The sequence below is a fragment of the Taudactylus pleione genome, unplaced genomic scaffold (genome assembly GCF_031769625.1).
Source record: "Taudactylus pleione unplaced genomic scaffold, aTauple2 ptg000378l, whole genome shotgun sequence".
In the NCBI taxonomy this organism is placed as follows: domain Eukaryota; kingdom Metazoa; phylum Chordata; class Amphibia; order Anura; family Myobatrachidae; genus Taudactylus; species Taudactylus pleione.
In genome coordinates, this window is record NW_028284779.1 from 2,110,324 (window position 1) to 2,135,462 (window position 25,139).

Sequence of the window (25,139 nt, forward strand, 5' to 3'; positions counted from 1 at the left end):
AACTATGTGGATATAACACACTTCTTATCACCTGAGTATTGACTCATACTGTATACGGAACCAAATAGATACAGTATATAAGTTTTGAAAGTTACAATGTATTATTTGGTTTAAACTTTTTTCAATTCTAATTCTATCAGATTTTATTAGGTCGTGTGAATCAGTTATACAGTATGTTATATTAAAATTGTGCAAATATATATTTCTTTAATGAACTGAGGGCCTAATTCAGACCTGCTCGCGAGCGTAGGACGCTCGCAAGCGGGTCGATGGTGCCCTAATGCGCATGCGCACGACGGAGGGAGCTCCGTAGTGCGCATGCGCGAGATCCGCATTGCAACAGCCAAGCTGTCGCTATGGGTCTCGCACCAAAGGGGGCGTGCTGTCGATGGTGACTGACAGCACGCCCCCTTTGGTGGGCGTGCCGGGGGCGTGGCTGCCAGACGGACGCGTTCCCATAGGACCGCCTACCGTCTGGGTCCGGCCCCACTGACATCACTAGTGATGTCAGTGGGAGTGATTTTGGCTCTGATAGAGCCAAAATCACTCCAGGGTTTGCGGTCACCGAGACCCTACCGCAGGGTCTCGTCGCAAGCCCGATGGTCGCGATGGTCTTGACCATCACGACCATCATCATGGACGCTCGCATAAGCTGTGGGTGGTAACCCACAGCTATGCGAGCGTCCAAGAGGCCGCTCCATTTTTAGGTAGGAGGGCCCTGATTCAGAGCGAGCGCTCTGGTCAGAGCGTCCGGCTCTGAATCAGGCCCTGAGCCTCACTTGTTTCCTTATTAAGGAGCATTTTTATTTACATATTTATATATATATTATATATTTGAATTAACTAGTAAATATAGCAGCGCAGAGAAAAAAGTGTACATCTATTTGTACACTCTGTTATTGTATTCTATTTATATATGTTTAAGTCCTAGCAAGACTTTATTTCTCTGGAGCAGGTATTTTAACTTTACTGAATTATATAAAACTATAGCGCCAGGAGTGGGTTGGGTATGAGTTGCCGCCAGTCGAGATCCCGGCGGTCAAAATCCTGACAGAGTTAACATATCGATACTTGTTGGTTGGTATGCTAACCCTCCCCCTCTCCCTACCCTAACCCTCCATTCCTGGTGCCTAATCCTAACCTCCCCCACTAGACCTGAACCTAACCCCCCCTCCTCGCACCCTAAACCTAACCCTCCTCCTAGTGCCTAACCCTAACCCTGCACCCTAATCCTCCCCCAAACCCTCGATACTTACTTGGGATGCTGACAGTAGGTATTCTAAAGCTGGGGTTCCGACAGCTGTCGGGCTTCCGGCGCCAGTATTTAGACCGTCTGCATCATGTCAGCCGGGATGCTGACTACATCCCCCAGGGGTTACAAGAAGTGATTTCTACACTTCTTGAATTTGGTTTTCATTTTTCAAACACAGCCTGTAAAGTGACAGTTAGGAGCTGATTGGTTGGTACTTTTTCTCTCCACTTTATCACTTTTCAAGGCTTAGTACATCTCCAGTGTCTTACGTTACATGTGGCCTTATTGCTGATGTGATTACAGAAGTCCTGTATAATTTCTAATCATATACTTACACTATAGAATATAGGCCCTCATTCAGAGCCGTTCGCTATTTGTGGTCGCTCGTTTAAAAACAAGGGGTGGCTATTCAAATGATCCGTACGCACATTGCAGTCTGTTCACACCTCTAAGTCTGAACGAGCGAGCAAAACATACGCTCGTTTATTTGTTAAAAACGCCCCCTGGCCGCTCGCATCCTACGTCATGTCCGCTATTTATTAGATTAATCGAGTACATCGACCAGCGTATGAACTGCTCGCTATTCTTGTGGTTGGTGTTTGCTACCACAAATTTGCGAGCAGTTCTGGCTATAAAATAACCCAGTGACGTGGTCAATGACGCTGCTGTTTTAAATATGCACACCCATAATACGCCCGTTTTGACCTTTAAGCACGCCTGCGTTCGGATCTCCACTCCCCATTTTCAAGCACCTTCCCCTGTTACCACCCACATACGCCTCATTCTGTCACTCAAAATAGCAGGCACTCGCTATATTGCGTACCAACGATTTTCGGCCGCACTGACTGGTTCGCGCATGCGTACTAAAAACCGTACGCATGCGCAGATGTGCAAACATCGCTCGGAACGAGCGTACTGCCGCTAACGAGCGGCTCTGAATGAGGGCCATAAGACCTAATGGTCGATTAGAAATAACCAGTTAAGCTGCGTATACAGTGGAGCGATGTCGGACTGATTTGCCGTTTCGTAACGACAAATCGCCTGCATTGCTTGGTGTGTATGGGTGATTGAGCCCTCCCGTGGTCGCTAGGTTTGATGTGCTGCACATCAAACCTAGCAATATCGCTAGCAACCTGTGGTATGTTAATAAGGACAGAACAGTGGGCCTGATTCAGACCCGGTCGCAAGCGCTGAGCACTCGCAACTGGGTCGATGTTTGCCCACTGGGCATGTGCACGATGGAGCCGGCTCCGTTGTGCGCATGCGCGAGACCCGGCTAGCGACGGGTGCTCTGTCGCTCCGGGTCTCGCACAAAAGGGGGCGAGCTGTCGACGGTGAGTGACCAGCTCGCCCTGTTTGGTAGGCGTGGCCGGGGGGTGGCTTCACAAATGGAGGCGTTCCCAAGCGAATGCCTACCGTTTGTGGGCGGCCCCCACTGACATCACAACCAGAAGCTCTCTGGGGCTTGCGTCCACGAGACCAGTCTTGACCATCGCGACCATAATCCTGGCCACTAGCAATAGCTGTGGGTGGTCACCCACAGCTATACGAGTGGCCAGGAGGCTGCACAAAAAAAAAAAAAAAACGCCCAGAGTCAGAGCGAGCGCTCTTTCAGAGCGTCCGGCTCTGAATCAGGGCCAGTGATCGCTGTTCATTATCTCGTTCAAGTGTGTACAGGCAATCCCCGTTCAAGGGAATTCGTTCCACTGTTGGAAAGAATGCCCGTCGCTCCAGTGTGTACCCAGCTTAATTAGTATGTTCCAACCAGTACAGGTAAGTGCACTGTCTCCATCCATACTGACCACGTGGCATTGTTCCATTTTTATCTACAGACCTCCCAGAAGAAACCAACAATTCCCTGGAAATGAGCAGCTTGGGTTCCAGTATGTGAAAACATTATATAATTTATTAAAGCAAAGAAAAACATGCGGGTGCAGCCATAGGCCATATAGGGACTGATTCATTACTGATCACAACTGCAATTACGCACGCAATTGGCCAGTTGTTGCATTCTGCGCATGCATATACCGGCCACTGAGATCGGAACTGCAATCGCAGTGACTACTCAAACCCATCGCAGAGTGATTGACAGGAAGTACTGTTTGTGGGTGGTGACGGGAGGGTGGTCTGCAGAACGCAGGCGTGCCAGTGCTTTTGAACGCCGTTACAGGGGTGTGTATAAATTATCCATTGCAATGCCCTATGCAGCTTCTGTACTCATAGGGCCTGATTCAGAGACGCTCGTAAGCGGCCGCTCGTTCGCTCCGAGTGATGTTCGCACATCTGCGCATGCGTATGGGTTGTAAAGCGCATGCGCCAACCAGTCAGTGCGGTCGGAAATCGTGTGCTCGCAAAATAGCAAATGCCTGCTAATTTGATTGACAGAATGTACCGTTTGTGGGTGGTAACGGGAAGGTGCTTGAAAACGGGGAGTGGTGATCCGAACGCAGGCGTGCCAAACGGTCAAAACGGGCATTTTAAGGGTGTGCATAATTAACAAAGCAGCGTCATCGACAAAGCAGCAGTTCATATGCCTTTCGATGTACTCGATTAATCTAATAAATAGCGGAGATGACGTATGATGCGAGCGGCAGGTGGCGTCTTTACAAAATAGCGAGCGCATGTTTCGTTTGCTCGTTCAGACATAGAGGCATCAACAGACCGCAAAGAGCGAGTGCTCTATTTAAATATCCAGCCCCTTTTTCTGAACGATGGAGCGCAAATAGCATCCGGCCTGAATCAGGCCCATAGTGTGCAATGAAGTTAGCAATTTCTGAGTCATTTCTGACCTTGTGCAAGTGTGCGTGAGACTGCGAATTGTACCGATGGTTTTGCAGTCTTGCTAAACTTTACGGATGTATTTAAGGTAAAGTGGGCATCCTTATGTAGTGCTGCGATGGCATAGCGATCACAATGGATTAGCATAGCAATCGCAGTTGCGATCGGTTGTGAATCAGGCCCAGAGTCGGAGTTTTACGCAGGTCCAAATGTGGCACTACTCGGAATGCGGAAGGATTACAAACTGTATGCTAATGCGACTATACTTACATCTTAGGCCCGTATTCAATTAGCGGCAAAAAAACGTAATCTGCGAAAAAGTATTGCGGATTACGTCATTTCGCCAGGTGGAAACTTTTCGCCGTATTCAGTTGCAAAGACTTTTCGTGAACACGGAAAGTCAATGCAATGTAATAGGCGAAAAAGTTTTGCCTATGAATATCCGGCAGGAAAAGTGCTGAATTGCGGTTTTGGGGTGCAAAGGTGCGGAAACCTCTTTACACCCTTTGGACAGACCCCCAAAGGATAACTGCGTCACAAAAATGCAAAAAAAAAAAAAAAAGAGAAACACCCAAAAATGCACTTTGAATAAGGGAGCAAAAAAGTACAAAGTGGGGGTACAAATGCAAAAACTAGTGAGATAGACTTTTGGGGGGTCTGATATTATGGGGGAGGTGTTTTTTTTATTGCAGGTGTTTGCTGAAGGTGCGTTTTTTGCAGCACTTAAAACTTGACTTTAGCAATTTTTAACCATGCTTGTGCCCATTTTCAAGTACCCCAAATTTGACAAGACTACTTATTTTCTCAAAAAAAAACCTGCTTAATGCTTAAGTACCCCAAATAGCTTCAGTAGGGCTAATCGGGGCATCTACATTGATCCCCAATGTTACTGCATCTTTTGGGGGTGTCAGGCTGATTTCCCCAAATCTGCCAACACTTTTCACCTGTTAGTGTTTTGCCGGGACACGTTTTTGCGTACTTGGAATTGAATACGGTGAATAGCGGGGGCGCGCACTATAATTTTCTGCGGCTAAAACACTCAAAATCAGCAAAAAGTGCAGCATTGCGAAAAAGTATCGCGGGTGCGAAACTAATTGAATACGGCCCTTAGTGTCTATACATCACACGGCCTCACTTTTCCCGTACATGACAGCAGCCATAATATCATAATCATAATAGGCGTAACTCTGGGCCTAATTCAGAGATTTATGCAAATTCTATATTTACGTAAATCTGCAGTGTTTATCCATCTGCGAATGCGCAGGAGCTGCTGCTGGCCTTTGGGGGGCGGCGATAGGAAGCGTTCCAGAAAAAGGGGGGCGTGTCGGCCCCTTTTTCTGGGCATGCCGAAACCAGTGGCTGCGTCCTTGGACCAGCCTGGTGATTTTGCTGCATATTCTGAGTAACATGAGGGTTACTCAGATGTCCGATGTTCATGCATTTGATCCGATGTTGTGTCGTTGGGCGGCACACAGAAGCCGGCAGTGACTTAAGACGCCTACTGCAGCCTCTGCATATTTTAGCTGTGCTATAGCGTCCATCTCTGACTCAGGCCCTCAGGCAGCACAACCGCAACTCTCCCATGAGACGGTTCTCTCCTGAGCGTACGACCAGTTGACATGAAGAAACACACAAGCTCCGTCCAACTCAGGATCGGGCTAAAATATACAAGGATGGGTATGTTCGGTAGGGTCGTGTATGAGGTCTGATCATACCCGGTAGACGCAATCGGACCCACGTGCAATTCTGAATGACGCTCGTAATCATTGAGTAACATGGGCGTTAAATGATGGTGTTCTGTTTGGCTGAGTGTCTAAATGATAATCTCCTGTATTGCACAGGTCAGGAGATGGATTGCTCGGAACCATACAGCGAATGTACAGATGCAGAAGGTAAAAAAATGTGACATAAGCAATGGATTTAAGCTAAGATAATAATAGCTATACTGCAGCCAGGGGCGTTTCAAGAGAGGAGGGGGCCCGTGTGCATCCTCCGTCACGAGCCCCCCTCCTCTCCGTCCTGCGGCCGGCAGCACAATGAGCGGTGCGCGGCCAGCGTCGCACTTATAGACTCTGGGCACTAGAGTATGCCCAAAGTCTATAGTGCATGCGCAGGTCACCGGGAAAATGGCCGCAGCATTCATTTTCCCGGTACTGCGCATGCGCAAACTACGGGAAAATGGCCACAGTGGCCATTTTCCAGCCATTTTTTACAGCGCAGGTACCGGCGCCGACGTGGGACTCCGGAGAGGTAAGTATAATATGAGTACAGGATGTGCGGTGCGGGCCCCCCCACCCTGCACCCATTATAAATATGCCCCTGACCGCAGCTGCAGGCTACTCTACTTTAAAGTGTATTTACTTATGGGCCTGATTCAGAGTCTTAGGACACAGCTGCTGCGTGTAAATACGCTAATGCTGAAGGAGGCATCTTGTGTAAATATTCGCCTACTGACGGCTTCCGTGATCCGCTGCTGCAACTGAGGGTGCAGCATCGAATTACCTGTGAAAACCCCCAGGCAGGGGCATTTAAAGAAAGGAGGGGGGCCAGTGTGCAGACTAAGTATGGGCCCTCTCCTCTCTCCAGCGGTACCCGGCGGACGCGGGTGCAGTAGATTCTGGCTAAGTGCAGACACAGGTGCCATTTTCCCGGGAGCAGCAGTACTGAGCAATACACAGAGTCACCGGGAAAATGGCCGCCACCATTTGCTCAGCGCCGGCTCGTGTCCATGTAGTTTGTCCGATGCAGCGTCTTTGGAATCAGCAGTGGATCAGAGAAACCGGCAGTGGGCGACTTTTCACTTAAGATGCCTCCTGCGGCTTTTGCCTATTTTAGCACAGCGTACAAAGAAACAGCGGCCGTGCTATAGCGTCCATCTATGTATTACGCCCAATATCCAAGCATCCTAATGGTAACATGTGAGGCACCTGTCACACACAGTATCGTGCAGGAACACTGTGGTGTCACACTCACCTCTACGTGAAGCAAAGTTCATACATTCAATGGGTATTGCAGTAGTGTACTAATAATCTGCTAACTATCGTTACAATAGGTAAAGGGGGTCTGTAATAATAGAACCTACTTAGAATAATACATTCCATACTACAGTTGTTATTATTATCCTTTATTTATATGGCACCACAAGGGTTCTGCAGCGCCTTCCAAAATACATAAACAAATGAGCCAACAACAAAACAGTAACTTAAGCCGCGTGTCCACATGCAGATATGAATGAGCAAGTGAACGATAACAACATCGTTATCGTTCAATCGCTCAGTAATCGTGCATAAATCGGGCAGTATAATGTCAGTAACGACCAGCAATGCGCGCTCCCGCTGGTCGCTTCCGACATCAATCATCGCCTGAACATGCCAGTCAATCTGCCGATAACGACAGATTGGGCATGTTTGGGGATGAGGGAGGGTGCCTACACTGAATGACATATCGTTCAGTGTAGCCACTACAGGAGATAAGCAACAACTGTATGATTACAATGTTGTAATCGTTCTGTCGTTCCAAGATCTACAAGTGGATACGCACCTTTACAGTACGAAACAATGCAGGTCAAAGTTTATAAACATTGCTGCGTTAGCGATCATAACACTCAACAAGCAGCAGGGTGAAGCAACCAAGTGTTAGCTGCCCTTGTGGGGAGTTAGGAGTAGATGTTTGTATGACTAAGGGAAGGAGAAGCACATGAGGGAAGAGGGCCCTGCTCGTGAGAAGCTTACATTCTAAAAGGCGAGGGATAGACAGACAGGGGTGACACAGATGGGGTAGATAGTGAGGAAGGAGCATGTAGCAGCGGGTTAGGATGAGACCTGGAAGGAGATGATGAAGTAGTGGGTCTTGAGAGACTGTTTGAAGATTTGTGGAGAGATGGAGAGTTTGAAGATAGGGAGAGGGAGAGAGTTCCAGAGGTAGGGAGCAGCACAGGTGAGATCATGGAGGCGGGAATGTGGTGAAGTAATCAGTTGGCAAGAGAGGCGGCATGCATTTGTTGAGCGATGTGGGCGGGCAGGAGTGTTAAGGGAGATGAGGTCTGAGATGTAAATGGGAAAGGATTGGGTGGGGTCTTTGTACTGTAAGGGAGTGTAAGAACCTTGAATTGGTTCTGAAGGGGAAGGGGAGCCAGTGTAGGGCTGGAAGGAGAGGGAAAGCAGATGTAGAACGTCTGGAGAGGAAGATGAGCCGAGCAGCAGCATTGAGGACAGATTGGAGTGACGAGAGGTGGGAATCAGGGAGGATAGATAGGAGGAGGTTACAGTAGTCCTGATGACCACAGAGTTCACCTATATACTGTGCCTTCATCACAACATGATATGTTGCCAGTAACACAATAGGTAGTGAAATAAAGGGCCTGATTCAGAGCCACTCGTAAGCAGCAGCTCGTTCGCTCCGAGCGATGTTTGCCCAACTGCGCATGCGTACGGATCGTTATGCGCATGCGCGAACCAGTCAGTGCGGCCGAAATTCATGTGCTCGCAAAATAGCGAATGCCTGCTAATTTGAGTGACAGGATGAGGCGTATGTGGGTGGTAACAGGGGAAGGTGCTTGAAAACGAGGAGTGGAGATCCGATTGCAGGCGGGCTTAAAGGTCAAAAACGGGCGTTTTATGGGCGTGCATATTTAAGACAGCAGCATCATTGACCACGTCACTGGGTTTTTCTTAAGCCAGAACTGCTCGCAAAATTGTGGTAGCAAAAACCAACCACAAGAATAGCGAGCAGCTCATACCCTGTTCGATGTACTCGATTAATCTAATAATTAGCGGACATTACGTAGGATGCGAGCGGCCAGGGGGCGTAGTTTCCAAAAAAACGACCGCAAGTTTTGTTCGCTCGTTCAGACCTAGAGGCGTGAACAGACCGCAAACAGCGAACGGTTCATTTGAATAGCCACCCCTATTTTCAGGACGAGCGAGCGCTAATTGCGTCCGGCTCTGAATCAGGCCCAAAGTCAGCAATTTCTAAATTGGCTGCATCTCATGTCCATTATCACACCACGTACTCTCTTTCCTTTCTGCAGAACAGACCAAGTCCAACACTCAAGAGATGAAAAGTGCCGGCAGCAGCCTGGAGTCATGTACGTAAAGATTGTTGTTTCTCTAGTGTCTTTAAAACATGGGGATATGGTGGCAGAGTGGTTAACACTGCTGACTCAAAGAGCTATGGCATTTGCTTTTAATCTCACCAGGGCACTATCTCTGTGGGGTGGGGTATGAAATCCCGACGGCTACTCAGCTGCTGTGTGAAATTCCGTCGCTGGAAGCCCGACATATCAGAATCCCGTTGGGGCAGGTAAGTATACTAACCGTCCCCTACGCCCCCACCCCTAACCCTCCCTTAGGGGTGCCTAACCCTAAAACTCCTGGGTGGTGCCTAACCCTAAACCACCCCGAGGGTGCCTAAACCTAATCCCCCCCCCCTTCCCGCACCCTAAATCTAACCCTCCCGGGGGGGTGCCTAACCCTAACCCTCCCCGAGGGGTTGCCTAATCCCAAGTTTCACCGGGGGTGCCCCCCCCCTGCAGCTAACGCTAACCCTGTCCCCACTTACCTTCGTTCGGGAAGCCGACTGTCGCTATTCCGTCGTCGGGCTAAAGATAGGCGTCAGTATTTAGATGCCTATCTTTAGTACTAAATCGGGATTTCAAAGCCGGGATTCCGTCAGACAGCTTCCCGTGCGTCAGGTATTGTAACTACAACCCTGTCTGTGACGTATCTTTCACCCTCTGTATGTGTGGGATGCCTCTGGGTGCTCATTTGTGTCTGGCAAAATGGACCCTAGCTGCGTATATTTGTGTGGTGAGGAATTTAGTATATAGACTCCAGTAGGGCAGGGACTGATGTGAGTAACTCAATGCGCTCTGTAAAGCGCTGCGCAATATGGTGGTGCTTTATAAACAAGATAAATAATATATAACTATCAGAGTGATCACACATGTGAATAGGTTGTGGTAATGTGTTTAATATGTATTACAGACATGGATGTTTCTGAGCTACTGGAAGAAAGCGACGAGGACAAAGACAGCGAAGGTGACGCAGACATCTTTCCATCTAATGTCACAGTGATTAAATGGACATAATGGGCCAAATGTAATAGGTAGTCTGTTTTAGTAACAGTACAAATTCGCACTTTCTCGCACTTTTAGAAAGTGCGAGTTTGTACTGAAATTCGCAAATTCAATAGCCTGCGAACTTTTCAGCTCGAGGCTACTGCATTTGCGAGTTTAGGCGAGTTTAGGACAATGTAAACTGACACCTTTTAATGCGAGTAGCATTAAAAGGTGCGAGTTTTAGAGAAGCCATCACAGATCAGTGAGATCCGTGATGGCTTCTGTGTGTGTGTAAAAAAAAAAAAACGTGCACCCTCTCCCCAAAAGCATAATCAGCCCCGGGCTTTATAAAGCCTGTTCTGGTTCTAAAAATACAGGGGCCAAAATGCGTAGGGGGCCCCTGTATATTAAGAACCAGCACAGGGCTTTGTTGAGCTGGTTCTGGAAAATCAAGGGACAAAACGAGTAGGGGTCCCCTGAAAATTCCAGAACCAGCACCGAACTCTTTCTAGCGGGGGGATAATGCCACAGCCAGGGAAAACCTTTCACCGGTTTCCCCGGCCAAAGCAATATCCCTGACTGCTAGTCAGTCCAGGCCGAGGATCCCTGGGGAGTTGGGTACCCCCCCAATAATGTCGCGACATTGTATCATTGATGTAACCACAAGATTAACCTCAATTAATCTTGCGGCTACGATATAGCGGTTCCCACCATAGACGTATATGGGGATTTCTCACCATAGAAGTCTATGGGACACACAGGCTGGCCGCATTCAGCTAATCAGGGAGCTGCTCCGACAGAGATGCTCCCTGATTGGCTGGCGGCCCCTTCACTGACGGGGCACACTTGTGCCCCGGTCATTTACGCGGAGCAAAGGTATGTGTACACACATACCTTTGCTCAGTCCGTATGGTTCAGTTTTTTGGCGTTTTTTTATTTTAACTCCTGGATTGCCTACTTGGACAAGTGGACGTGATCTACGCATAGGAGAGGTGAGTATGGATTTTTTTTTTCAGGTACACCCCTATGGATTACTTCGGATACTAGGTGAGTATGTGTGAGTGTGAGTGTGCATGTATGTTTTAATAAAATTTTACAATCACGGTGTATGTTTGTTTATTTACGTATTTCTTTAGTTGTGGAACTACAAGTGCCAGCAGGCCCGTAATACCCCGCATGCTGGTATTTGTGGTTCTCCAAATACCAGCATGCAGGGGAGCTTGCTGGTACTTGTAGTTCTACAACTAAAGACAATATGCAAACTTTATTTTTACACTAACACTATCAACCCCGGCACCCACCACCCTAGGGTGCCGGGGATAGCCCCGGGCTATCAGTCTAGGCCTGGGGAGGGGGACCCCTTTATTGGGGGGGTACCCAACTCCCCAGGGATCCCCGGCCTGGACTGACTAGCGGTCAGGGATAATGCTTTGGCTGAGGAAACCGGTGAAAGGTTTTCCCTGGCTGTGGCATTATCCCCCCGCTAGAAAGAGTTCGGTGCTGGTTCTGGAATTTTCAGGGGATCCCTACTCGTTTTGTCCCCTGATTTTCCAGAACCAGGACCAGCTCAACAAAGCCATGTGCTGGTTCTTAATATACAGGGGCCCCCTACGCATTTTGGCCCCTGTATTTTTAGAATCAGAACAGGCTTTATAAAGCCCGGGGCTGGTTAAGCTTTTGGGGAGGGGGTGCACGTCATTTTTTTTTTATTTAAAAACATTTTACATAAGTACACACAGAAACATGTACATATCTCATGGATATGTGCATGTTTCTGTGTTAATCTGACCTGCTCAGGATGTACTCGCTAGCCTGACGCAGGTCTATTATTTGGGGACTTTTAGTAATCTTTTTTTTGCGAGTCTGAAACAGACACTCTATTACATTGGGCGAGTTGATTGTTTTCAATGTGAAAACATCTGGATGCGAGTTTGAGAATGGAGAGTTTTAGTAACTATGAAAAATGCGAGTTTTAGTGAACAGACACCCTATTACATTGGAGAGTTGTGAAAAATTGCGAGTTTAGCACCAAACTCGCAATTTACCAAAACAGACACCCTATTACATTTGGCTCATTATCTATATACACAGTACCTCAGAGAAGCAGGGCGTCTCTCTCAGGGAGCCACCAGAAAATAGGAAACCTTGGGGGTCCCCGTGACTTTTTGTTTGTAGCCCATGGATAAGTTACAACCTAAAATAATAGATCACATGAAGCTTGGGCTATAATGTTGTCATGTCATGTTTCTGGTGTTTTGCTGTTTCAGTATTAGAGAGACACAGAGTGAAAGTGTCAGGTTGAGACCTAGGATCAGCCGTTACTCACCTCAGCGCCAGCTTTCCCTGATCTCTAGAGCGGTCAGACGCCAAGTGCGGCAGTGAGTGACGCTCTAAGGGGTCTGCTAGAACATCCATGTGCTGGCTCCGTGATGTGGTTTCTGCAGTTACCGTCATGGACGTAGCCATGACAGTCTGTTTTCACATGACTAACCCTTTGCCCAATGGTAGCATTGGTTGCTGTCAGCTGACAGTGTCCTCGAATGGACTGTTGTATATAACCGGGCTCTGGACAACAGGAAGTTGCCTGTACAATGTCGTTACTTTCAATGTTGTTAACTTGCTGTTGCAGTGTTCCAGGTTCCAAGCTCCTTTCTTCTAGTGACTTGTTCCTAGTGTTTTCCACTGTTGTGTACTTAGAACGTCTTCTGAGTACAATTTATTAAGAGTCATCTTCTGTGCTAGCTCTGTGGCTGTATCCTCAGTGTGTGTACTTAGGGCCTGATTCAGAGCCGCTCGTAAGCGGCCGCTCGTTCGCTCCGAGCGATGTTCGCACATCTGCGCCTGCGTATGGGTTGTAGTAATACGCATGCGTGAACCAGTCAGTGCGGTCGGAAATCGTGTGCTCGCAAAATAGTGAATGCCTGCTAATTTGAGTGACAGGATGAGGCGTTTGTGGGTGGTAACAGGGGAAGGTGCTTGAAAACGGGGAGTGGAGATCCGAACGCATGCGTGCCAAACGGTCAAAACGGGCGTTTTAAGGGTGTGCATAATTAACAAAGCAGCGTCATCGACTACGTCACTTGGTTGTCTTTTAGTCTGAACTGCTCGCATGATTGCGGTAGGAAAATGCTACCACAAGAATAGCGAGCAGTTCATACGCCGTTCGATGTACTTGATTAATCTAATAAATAGCGGAGATGACGTATGATGCGAGTGGCCAGGGGGCGTTTTTTTAAAAATAGCTAGCGCATGTTTTGTTCGCTCGTTCAGACATAGAGGCGTCAACAGACCGCAAAGAGCGAGCGCTTAATTTAAATATCCGGCCCCTTTTTCAGAACGACCGTCCGCAAATAGCGTCCGGCTCTGAATCAGGCCCTTAGTACATTATGAGGCCACAGCGTGTGTACTGAGTTCCTCATTCAAGTACCATCTTGTGATATCATTCTCCTGTGTCAGTTCTGCGTCCAAAACCACAGTGTGTGTACTTAGTACATCACCCAAGTACCCTCTCCTAAATATCATTCTCCAGCCAATCGAGTGTGTACTCATTACGTTATCCAAGTACCATCTCCTGTGCCAGCATTGCGACTGAAACCACTAAGTGTGTTCTCTGTACATCACTTCAGTACAATCCTCCAATATCTTTCTCCTGTGCTTGTCCTGGGGTAGTGTTCTTTCATTTTTCCCACTTGTGCCGGATACCTGATCAAAGGGCCACAACCTGCCTACTCGGTGCAGCTTAAGCCCAAATCCCACTTGGAGGGGTCACTGGTGAACACCTCCCAGTAGGTTAGACTCGGTGGCTTTGGTCAGGTCTCGCCAACATTCGGTACTGGTAAATGAGAAAGACACTAATCCAGTCCCCTCGCCTCCTGTTCCCTCCTCCCGTGTCCACATCTTCTAATTTCATGGTGGAGAATCATCTCAGCCAGAGCGTGACAGAAAGGAAGCAGAGATATGAATGAATCCTCTAGTTTACCAAATGACAGACAGTCTTTCACCCTGCACCTTCCCAATAACATGGATTGTAGTAATACTGATTTGTGTGGAATAATTTAGCACATCTACCTTGTAAGTAGATTATACTGGTAGTGGCACATCTATAATGGGTGCAGGGGTGCACATGGGCCTCTGGATGCAGATGGCTCACCCAGTACTCACTTAATAGCCTTACTTACCTCAACTCAGTGGCATCACCAGTGGGGTGTGTGGACCGCTTCGGATGTCACCATCCCAGTGGGTGACACCAAAATGCCAGCTCTTCCTCAGTGACAGGAAGCTGGGCGCTGCACTGTACCATTATTGTGAAGTGCCCGGCTCCCGGTCAGCTCAGCATCTCCGGGAATGCTGGCAGCATGAAATGAGGCCATGCCCCTTCCCTGTGAGGCCATGCCCCTTCCCTGTGAGGCCATGCCCCTTCCATGTGAGGCCGTGCTCCCTTTTTGGATGCACATGTTTTCGGTGCATGCACAGGGTCTACTTGGCGCACTGGGTGTCACAGATCCGTGACGCCACTGCCTCAACTCACAAAAAGAGAGAATTTGAAGAGTTACCACCCATCCCTGACCACCAGTGTGTCCGTTGCATCGTAACATTCTTGCTCATACTGGTAAACCCTCAACTTGCCATACTGCCACCCACCTATATAATACCTCCCAACTCTTTGTCAGTACAAAGAGGGACATTTGCATGCACCCAAAAAGGGGGCCTCTTCTCACTGGAAGAGGCATGGTCTCATGGGAAATCTTGTGCATGGCCTCCTAAACTGCCCCTCCACCGCAAGACACTCTGGCCCACAGCTGGGACAGTACCCGAATGGGGGGACTGTCCTTTCAAAATCAGGCCAGTTGGGAGGCAACTCTATACCATGTTTTGGCATATACAGCTCTGCGATTGGAAACATGGCGGAGTTGGAGGGCGTGGAAAGATAATGTACTAACCAAGGAATACAGTGGGATCTAGAAGTTGTTTTTACCTTCAGGGATTACCCTTAAATTTGCATATAGATAAGTGACCGGTATACTACAGCTGTATGTGAAAGACCCCTATGATTATGGAGAGTGTTTGGTAATTGTAGGGTCACCCTTAGTATAGCTTGGCTATATTCCACTTTTGTGCAAAAAAATTTGACATGTTAATTATGTGATATACGTTTTTTTTTAACAGTGTCTGCATTACAAATGTGATGGTAAAGCTTCATGGTTGAAGTTGTAAAGCCGTTAAAATGCTGTAAATCGTAATATTAACATATCGGCATGCCGGGTTCATCCTCACACTGTCCCCGTTGTGTTTTAACTGTCACACTTATCACTATGTGAGGTTTCCAGGGCAAGCGGAGATGGAGATTTCCTACTGTGTATTACAAATGTGTACTTAGTAAAGTTACCCACTGAGTGTAGGTATGTACTGTATGTATGTATGTGTAATATATTAATATCAAATGTACTGTATATTATTGGTATGCAAACAACTGTTAACAGTATGGTTGTGGCAATTTATAGAACTCTGCCATTTTATTTTAATAGAGGAATTTATGTTTTCTCTTCTCATCCCACTGACCATTGATGCAGAAAGCGCTGTGCAGAATTCTTGCTCCGTGACAGTGCAGGCAGAGACCACAACCTCGAGCCAAGAGCTGACAGGGGACAGTAACAATGGATCTCAAGGTAGAGTATAACTGCTCTGTACATTACATATTACAGGGCAACTAACCCCAGAATGAAAACAATGATAATTAAAATTGAAGGTAAAATGCAGTGCTTAGTTTTATGCAGACTTTGAAACCATTAAGCATGCACATAAACCCTTACACCTGTGCTCCGGTTCCCCTCTGCCTCAATGTAGCACAGTTAATGTTATTTTGATGGATGTAACTATTGAGAACTGTCGGCCTCTAGTGTGAGCACAGACTGACACATCTACAAAGGGCCAAGGATAATCTTCTGAAGTCCCACAAGGCATATATGGCTGCATATCCGGATGACAAATTCATCTACTGATTGAGAATTACACCTTTCCAAAGTAGAGGCAGTCGTTTTTGAGGACATAAGACCAGGGCCAGCCCGAGCCAATGTCTTTTAGTAAGCGGATATAGATTTTGGCGCCTCTTAGTGGATCTCCATCTCAGCTCACTCATCCCCCCCCCCCCTAAGGAGCCCCTCACAGCCCAGCCTCCCTCATCACAGCCCGGCACCCCATCACAGCTCCTCTCAGCCCCCTCATAACAGTCAGTGATAGCACTCTTCATCACAGTCCCTCTCATCCCCCTCTCACAGCCCCCCTCATCACACTCCCTGACCACAGCCCCTCTCATCCCCCTCATCACAGCCCCTGACAGCACCCTTCATCACAGTTCCTCTCAGCCCCCTCATAACAGTCAGTGATAGCACTCTTCATCACAGTCCCTCTCATCCCCCTCTCACAGCCCCCCTCATCACACTCCCTGACCACAGCCCCTCTCATCCCCCTCATCACAGCCCCCCTCATCACACTCCCTCACTGCAGCCCCTCTCATCCCCCTCATCACAGCCCCTCACAGCACCTTTCATTACAGCCCCCCTCATCATAGTCCCTCACCAAGGCCCCCTTTCATATCCCTCATCATAGCCCCTCACAGCACACCTCATCATAGCCCCTCACAGCCCCCCTCATCCCAGCCCCTCACAGCCATTCTCATCCCCCTCATCACAGCCCCTCTCATCCCAGCCACTCAAAGCCCTTCTCATCCCCCTCATTACAGTCCCTTTCATCCCCCTCATCACAGCCTCTTCCATCACAGCCCCTAAAACTTACCTGCCAGCTCCTGCCCTGAACAGCGGCAGCAGAGGACTGGGGACGGGGGACTGGTCTGGCAGCGATGGTGCTCTTCTGAGCGCTGCAGGCAGCTGTGTCACAGTGACACAGTCTGCCCAAGGCCGCTGAGTATTTTCTAATTTGTATGTCGCTGGCACAGCCAAGCCAGGGCGCCCTCCTCTATATATCGGCTGCGTAACCAGTGCATAGGTAAACAGGCCCTGCATAAGACGTTAATGCTAATCCTGAAAAGCGTGCCTTGGCCATGTGAGAGGCAAAATATCTGGAATATGCAGTTAGAGGATTGAAAGTCATACCCGATATAGGTAAGGTGGAGGCCACAAAGAAATGGCCCCAGAACAGAGGGAGACTCAGCTAAGGTCCATCCTTGGCTTGGTAGGGAACTACCACCGCTTTGCCACTTAGGCTGCTCCTCTCACCGAATTACATAACCCCACTACTGTCCTACATCTGTAATGTTTTCAGTGATGTTCTAGACTTCTTTCAATAAAAAGATTAATAAAAAAAATAATCCTGCCCAAACTAATTTGGCGTAAATCAGCAGAGACCATCTGGGAAGTCCTAAGAACAACTCTGTGTACAGCGCCAGTACCACAGACAACAGATTTTAATCAAAGTTTTTTTTATTCGGACTGATGCTTCCAGGGTAGGTCTGGGACTCTGTACTATAAAAAGAGGTGGTGGTGTTAGGGGAAAACACATGTCTTATCAAGCTGGTTCCATGAACATGACAGAGAGATCAGTATCCTTCAATGCCCTCCACTGTCACAGAATACAATAGAGCATCTATTACATGTGGTAGAACCAGTGGCGGTTTCAGAGAGGATTGGGTCCGAGTGCTGCCTCCGTGCGGGCCCCACCCCTCTCTCGCCAGCGCAGGTCTAGAGTAGACTTCGAGAACATGGCACTCTCGTTGTGCTCCTGGTGATTTCTCTACTGTGCATGCAAAAATCTCTGGGAAAATGGCGGCTGTGCCAGTAACAGGAGATTCATGAATGAATGTGCAGCTGACACATCTACAGCCACTGCGTGATGCTAGCAGGGATGTAGTCAGCATACCGGCGTGCATGATGCCGACGGTCAAAATACCAGTGCCGGAATCCTACAGGTGTCAGGATTCTGACTGTCAGAATGCCGCTATTGGTATTCTGACAGGAGGCATAACGTCCGCCAGGAACCCATACCCAAACCCGATGCTATCATGTCAACATAAACTAAGAATCTTTAAGAAATGTTTCCAGAGGGTTGGGTATGGTAAGTTTCGACAGTAAAAATGGCAACACTCACAACAGGGAATCAGTATCATTTACCCGACAGTGGAAGCCCGGCAGGGGTGAAAATCCAGACTGCTAATTTAGGTAAGTACCGCTAACCTAATTCCCTACCCTAACCCCCCCAAGTGCCTAACCCTAACCCCCCTCTAAGTGCCTAAAGTAACCCAACCTCTCCCAGTAACCGGCCTGTGAGAGTCGTTATCCAACAGGAGGTGACTGTGGCTTGTGACAGGAGTATAGGAAGGGGGCGCTGTACAAAAATGCAGAAGCTCTTTCTTAGGTATATGCACTCCCCGCAATGTCCGCGTCATCTGAGTTGGCGACGCTAAGGGGCAGGGTATGTGGCAAAGAGAGCAATCTGCAACGGCCATTTAGTGAAAGACTGACTGGCTGGCTGGTGTAATCGGTATAGTTTTTCAGGGAGTCTGCAGGCTCATGCTGCAGACAGGATTAAGCATATCTACTTTCCTGCACACAGGGCAGATATAGAAAGGTGCAGTGCAGATATAGACAGGTGCAGGGCAGACATGAGGGTAATTGGTTTCTAATTGTGTTAGTTAATTAGCGCTTGGGGTGGAGGATAAATGGGTGTTGTGGGCAGGAAGACCAATGCTGAACTAGTTGGCCGGGCAGTAGAGGAATGATCAATGTATAATTAGTGACAGGGCTGCGGGGTTCTGTTGAAGGTGAACTTGCTGTAACCGTAGATGATGCTGACTTTGCCATCCAGACAAACCTGACATAAAGTAAAGCAAAGTGGTCCTGCAAAGCTGTGTAAGCATTGTCTGATTACCATGCCATTTACTAATGTACTAATATGTGTGTGCATGCACTGTATGTATGTGTAATTGTGTATATATATATATGTGTGCATGTATATATATATATATATATATATATATATATAATTCAATTACTTTTCTCTTCTCTTATTTTTCTCTTCACATCCCACTGACCATTGATGCAGAAAGCGCTGTGCTGAATTCTTGCTCTGTGACGGTGCAGATAGAGACCAAAAGCTGTAACCAGGAGCAAACTGGGGACAATAACAATGGATCTCAAGGTAGAATATAACTGCACTGTACAATACATATCACAGGGCAACTAACCCAGGGCCGGCTCTTGGGGTGTTCGACCAGTGCGGTCGAACAGGGGCGCCACTCCATAGATCCCGATTTCAGTGGGACCGTTCTGTCTTGCTGTTCCACACGTGGGCTGAAGTGTCCCGCAGGTGGTCAAATAGGGAGGTCGGGGACCGCCACTACCGCAGCTGTGCGGCGGTGCCGGACCCCGGAGTAGCTGAGTGGACATGGCATCTATTCAGTGCCAAGAGAGGGCTGGGGGAAGCCCAGCTAGTGACGGGGTGCTGGGCTTACCCCCAGCCTGACGTTATTTGGAGGCGTGCCATGTGGGCACGCCTCCAAATAACGGCACTTTGGGGGCGTGGCCTATTGTAATTAGGACACCCCCCCATTTTCTGGTTGGGCGCTATTGACTGAGCCGGCACAGGGTGCTCCGACCCCTGGAGCCGGCCCTGAACTAACCACACAACAGAAACAAGTTTATATGGAACCTGAAGGTAAAATGCAGTGCTCAGTCTTATGCTGAAATTGCAGCCCTATTAAACACGTACATTTTAGGACACATAAACCCTTACACCTGTGCTCCGGTTGCTCTACGTCTCAATGCAGTGCAATGAATGCTATTTTGATGGATGTAACCACTGAGAATTGTTGACCTCTAGGGGTAAATTTACTAATGTGAGAGTTTTTAGAAGTGGAGATGTTGCCCATAGCAACCAATCAGATTCTAGCTATTATCTTCTAGAAGTTGCTAGATAACTGTTAAGTAGAATTCATACAACGCCTCCACTTCTAAAAACTCTCACTTTAGTAAATTTACCCCCTATTGTGAGTACAGAATGACACATCTGTGAGTCCCGACTAAAGCTGGGTACACACGGGACGATTTAGTTGAACGATCTGAACGATAACGATATACTTCCACGATATAGCGTTCAAATTGTCCAGTGTGTATGCACTTGCCGATGCCGGGTCTGCCGCATCCGACATCGCTGGGTACACACATCGTCCAGTGTGTACCCAGTTTAAGCCAAAATGACAATATGGAACATTCACAGTGCATAAGTATGAGCTGCATACACCACATGCAGAACGCTGCTGCTCATAAGCGATGGATTCTAGGATCGCAGATATAGTTAAGTTATTCCCCCCCCCCCCATCAAACATCTTTTAGGCAGCAGCCTAATGTTATCCATTACAGGTCAAAAATTACATTCAGTTAAGCTGCTGTGACATCACTGGGCCCGTCTCTTGTCTATGAGCTTACCAATCCACACAGTGCAGGTCTGCAGTGCAAATCTGCAAGCGCGGCGCTCACAGCCACGGGGCAAAATGTAATAGGGTCCGAGTTTGGAAAATGTGTGAGTATAGGTACACATTTTAAGAACTCATCCTATGTATTAGGGTGGGAGAACATGCAAACTCACATGTTTCTTACACCCCTGCAACTCGCAATGGAAAAACATGCATCCAGATGTTTTGCCATTGTAATGATATATCTTGGGCAATGTAACAGAGGGCCTGATTCAGAGCCGCTCGTAAGCGGCCACTCGTTCGCTCCGAGCGATGTTCGCACATCTGCACATGCGTATGGGTCGTAATGCGCATGCGCCAACCAGTCATTGCGGTCGGAAATTGTGCGCTCGCAAAATAGCGAGTGCCTGCTAATTTGAGTGACAGGATGAGGCGTTTGTGGGTGGTTACAGGGGAAGGTGCTTGAAAACGGGGAGTGGTGATCAGAACGCAGGCGTGCCAAACGGTCAAAACGGGCATTTTTAGGGTGCGCATAATTAACAAAGCAGCGTCATCAGCCATGTCACTTGGTTGTCTCTTAGCCTGAACTGTTCGCTTGATTGCGGTAGGAAAATCCAACCACAAGCACTGCGAGCAGGTCAGACGCCTTTCGATGTACTCGATTAATCTAATAAATAGCGGAGATGACGTAGGATGCGAACGGCCAGGGGGCGTCTTTACAAAATAGCGAGCGCATGTTTCCTTCGCTCGCTCAGACATAGAGGCGTCAACAGACCACAAAGAGCGAGCGCTCAATTTAAATAGCCGGCCCCTTTTTCTGAACGACGCAAATAGCGTCCGGCTCTGAATCAAGCCCAGAGTGCGAGTGTTTCACTGGCACACTATTACTGACTGAAATTTCGTCAAAAAACAGACCTGCTTCAGGATAGCGAGTCTAGCCTGAGCAGGTCCGAGTTACATAGAAACATGCAGAGATCCGTGAGATCCGTTCCAGTTCCAGTCTGGTGAATGCAATTCTCCATCAACCTCAGTATCCAGTCTGGTCTATCTAGAGACTTGCTCCTAGTTACATCATCGGTTCCAATCCTATATCTACATCCTGATATCAACATAATTGGTTTTAGTCCGATAGTACCATCATCGGTTCCAATCCGATACCCGCATCATCGGTTCCAGACCGATATCAACATCATCGGTTCCAGTCCGATAGTTCCATCACTAGTTCCAGTCCGATAGTCCCTGGGGAGTCCCTTCTCCAGGGCACACCAGGCCTGGGTTGATAGCCCAGTGCTAACCCCGCCACTCCTGGGCGGTGGATGTCGGGTTGATTGTGTACAAAAAATATAATTATTAATATTGTCTTTTACTGGAGAACTAGAGTTCCCAGTAAGTCTTCCCCACATGCTGGTACTTGGAGAACCACAAGCACCAGCATGCGGGGCATTAAAGCCCTGCTGCTACCTCTAGTTCACCTACAAAAGATATATTAGTATATATTAGTATTAGTATAATGATCCTTCCGCAGGTTCACCAACAGATACCTTGTTACGACTTTTACTTCCTCTAGATAGTCAAGTTTGATTGTCTTCACACACACACACACACCGTAACAGAAAATGTTTATTTAGACATACATGCACGGATCTCACTTATCTGTGAAGGCTTCAGTATAACTCGGATATTCATAATAAAAGTTGCATTACAAGGTCCAAGTTTTCATAGGAGAACTCACAGACATAATGTAATAGCCTCAAATTAACAAGCTCACAGGCTATTACATTTGGCGAGTTGTGGGACAAACTCGGACCTTTAAATGTGCTAGAAGGTCCGAGTTTGTCACGCAGAAAAAAACTGGGACCCTGTTACATTTTCCCCACAATGTCCACCATGCTCTGTCTCACGGAGTGACCGGTCGCTGTGTGAATTCTGATATTTGTATGTTAACTTGCAATAATTATTTACATTTTCAGAGATGCGTTCCAACATAAATGTTACAGTATCATCAAACCAAGGCCTTAAATCAGAGAAAACACTGAAAAGAATGAATGAGAACATTGATGAGCACATGCCCCGTCGTGAGAAAAAAATGAAAGCAGGACCCCCCAGAAATCCCCTGCGTGACCTCAATTCTTAAAGAGAGTTATGACATCTCTCAGGTATGTATTCTCCCCTCTGGGTCAGGGAAATTGTGTATCCGGTGTGGTCACATTGGAACCACCTGTATCAGTGAAGTTACCCTGTAAATAATGCAGCATACGTACCACCTACAGCACATGTGAGGCACCAATATTTTCAGAAGACAAAAATGTTTGATGGAAAGAATTTGAGATCCCAATAAATGCCATAAAACATTTAAACTTTTAAAAAATGAAATAACCTTCACAACATAAATATAAGCTCACTAATATCCATAAATTGATGGTTAGATTAACATATATTATACTGTATATAAAAAAATGTCCCATTACAGCGGCCGAGCGATACTGCATATTGGTGGCAGTCCATGATGATGCAAATTGCATCACGAATCACCCTACACTGCTCATTTTAAAACATTATTAACCCCCCCCACCAGCCTGGGGTTACGGGCCATAATGTTGCTGGCACTACGGATGGTTAGAATAAGGAGGGAGGGGGGACATCACATCCATTTTTGCAGTCCTGACCCTCTTGGGGAAACCAGCCATTGACCGACATAATAGAATCCTGTGGGAAGGGACTCCACGGTCTTTAACACCCCCCCCCCCCCCCCCCCGATTTTCCACTACCAGTCTAGGCTTTAACGCTCTTATGGAAGGAAAGGAATAATGCCGCAGAGCCCCTCCCCCCCTAGCCTGAGACCTTTACATATGGGCACAGAACACCTTACTGTACTCAGACAAGACTTAAGCTGCATACACACACAATGATTTTTTGATCGATTATCGTTAAACTTTCTGAGTCAAATTATGAACGTTAATCATTCATACGCGTTCATGTTTGTAGTTCAGTCAGACTTGTCAACTGAACGATTTTCATTAAGGGAATATGCAAAATCGTTGTGTGTATATGCAGCTTAAGAAGTAAATTAGAATTAGACACAGCGTTTAAGTCTGCAGGTCAGAGAAAGGAAGGTTTCAGGTCCTCTATAAGGCCTCCACGTGGTCGGTGACTTGATCACTGTATGTAGTGGATCTGATTCTGTGAGTTGTACTCCACAGAGATCATTCTCGCAGTTTATGTAGAGCTTTTGCTTGCTGCGTTAACATTTAAGATAATTTTAGAGACATATATTTGATTAAAGATGCTTTACGTTTCCGATGGGGTAACATCTGTGTGATTCTCTCTCTAGCAGTGATCCAGAATACTGAGAGAGGCCTACTCACCTACCTTCCCTGGGACGTGAGACACAGCCAGAGACCCGCGGCAATTCTCCAGATAAGACATTAGACAGGATACAGTCAAAGTACATGTATGGCTGATAATAAACTTACATTTCAACAATATAGATCTCTGTGCTTTTTCTTATTGTGTATTTACAGACAGCTGCAAGTATCACCTCTCTATTCTGTATGCTGGGTGTAATTATCTGTATCTGTTATCTCTACATTTATATAAAAATGAAACATATATGTGTTTGTTGTTCAATTACTGACTAATGCCAAAAATGTAACACAATCAAATTGATACAGTTAGTTTGTATTAAAGAGATACTAAGGTCAAGTAAAAAATATATACAAATATACAGGTTTCATGCAAAGTGCTGCACAGCAGTAAGTAAATCTGAAATTGCTTACCACAGAGCCTCGGAGTGGAGTAGCTGCACTAGTAAAATCCACAATGTTTGTAGATTATAGTATGTCAGCTGGAACTCAAAGTCAGGGTTCCAGTGCTATTGATGCGCAACATTGATGCACCCAAACTATGTAATGGTACTAGATTACGTATTTCAAGTTTTAGAAAAAAATATAATCGGAGCTACTATTTCCACAGGATTGGCAAATGTACTCCAGGATTCCCATAATACTTATGGATCTACCATTTAAATTTAAGCATCTCCAATTCCCCCTGAAGCTAGCGTTTGCCAAACTCTAAAAGTGGCGGGTATACACTAAGAGACGTCTTGCTTTTCTCATAGACAGCTTTATGTTACTTACTTACAAGTTTCAAGCTGTGGCAATCAACTGCACAGTACCTCTTCTCTTATTCTGTATGCTGGATGTAATTATTTGTATGTTCCTTTTTTGTATGTAAGGGCAGTTGCACAGTACCTCTTCTTTTGTTCTGTATGTTGAAAGTAATTCTATATATCTGTTCTTACTTTGTATATAAGGACAGCTGCACAGTACCTCTTCTCTAGTTCTGTATGTTGGATGTAATTCTCAGTATGTGTTCTTTTGCTGTATGTATAGACAGCTGCACAGTACCTCTCCTCTTGTTCTGTATGTTGGGGGTAATTCTCAGTATGTGTTCTTTTCCTGTATGTATAGGCAGCTGCACAGTGCCTCTTCTTTTGTTCTGTATGTTGGGTGTAATTCTCAGTATCTGTTTTTTTGCTGTACGTTTGTGCAGCTGCACAGTACCTCCTCTCTTCTGTATATAAGGACAGATGCACAGTACTTCTTCTCTTGTTCTGTATGCTGGATGTA

At 47.0% G+C, this 25,139-nt stretch overlaps 1 protein-coding gene across 7 annotated transcripts in view; it reads left to right on the top strand.

Annotated features, from left to right (window-relative positions):
* The window catches only part of LOC148507930 (uncharacterized), a 46,305-nt gene extending 22,311 nt beyond the window's left edge, over window positions 1-23,994 (top strand). For 4 of the 7 annotated variants that reach the window (XM_088445310.1, XM_088445313.1, XM_088445314.1 and 1 more), the window contains 8 exons: window positions 3,085-3,135; window positions 5,872-5,922; window positions 9,060-9,116; window positions 10,015-10,068; window positions 15,659-15,754; window positions 19,143-19,238; window positions 22,482-22,667; window positions 23,843-23,994. In XM_088445310.1, coding sequence (XP_088301436.1) covers window positions 3,085-3,135; window positions 5,872-5,922; window positions 9,060-9,116; window positions 10,015-10,068; window positions 15,659-15,754; window positions 19,143-19,238; window positions 22,482-22,645 — 569 coding nt within the window. In that variant the 3' untranslated portion in view covers window positions 22,646-22,667; window positions 23,843-23,994. The remainder of the gene's footprint in view (window positions 1-3,084; window positions 3,136-5,871; window positions 5,923-9,059; window positions 9,117-10,014; window positions 10,069-15,658; window positions 15,755-19,142; window positions 19,239-22,481; window positions 22,668-23,842) is intronic. The other 3 variants (XM_088445311.1, XM_088445315.1, XM_088445316.1) reach the window with 3 other exon arrangements.
* Window positions 23,995-25,139: the final 1,145 nt, after the last annotated feature.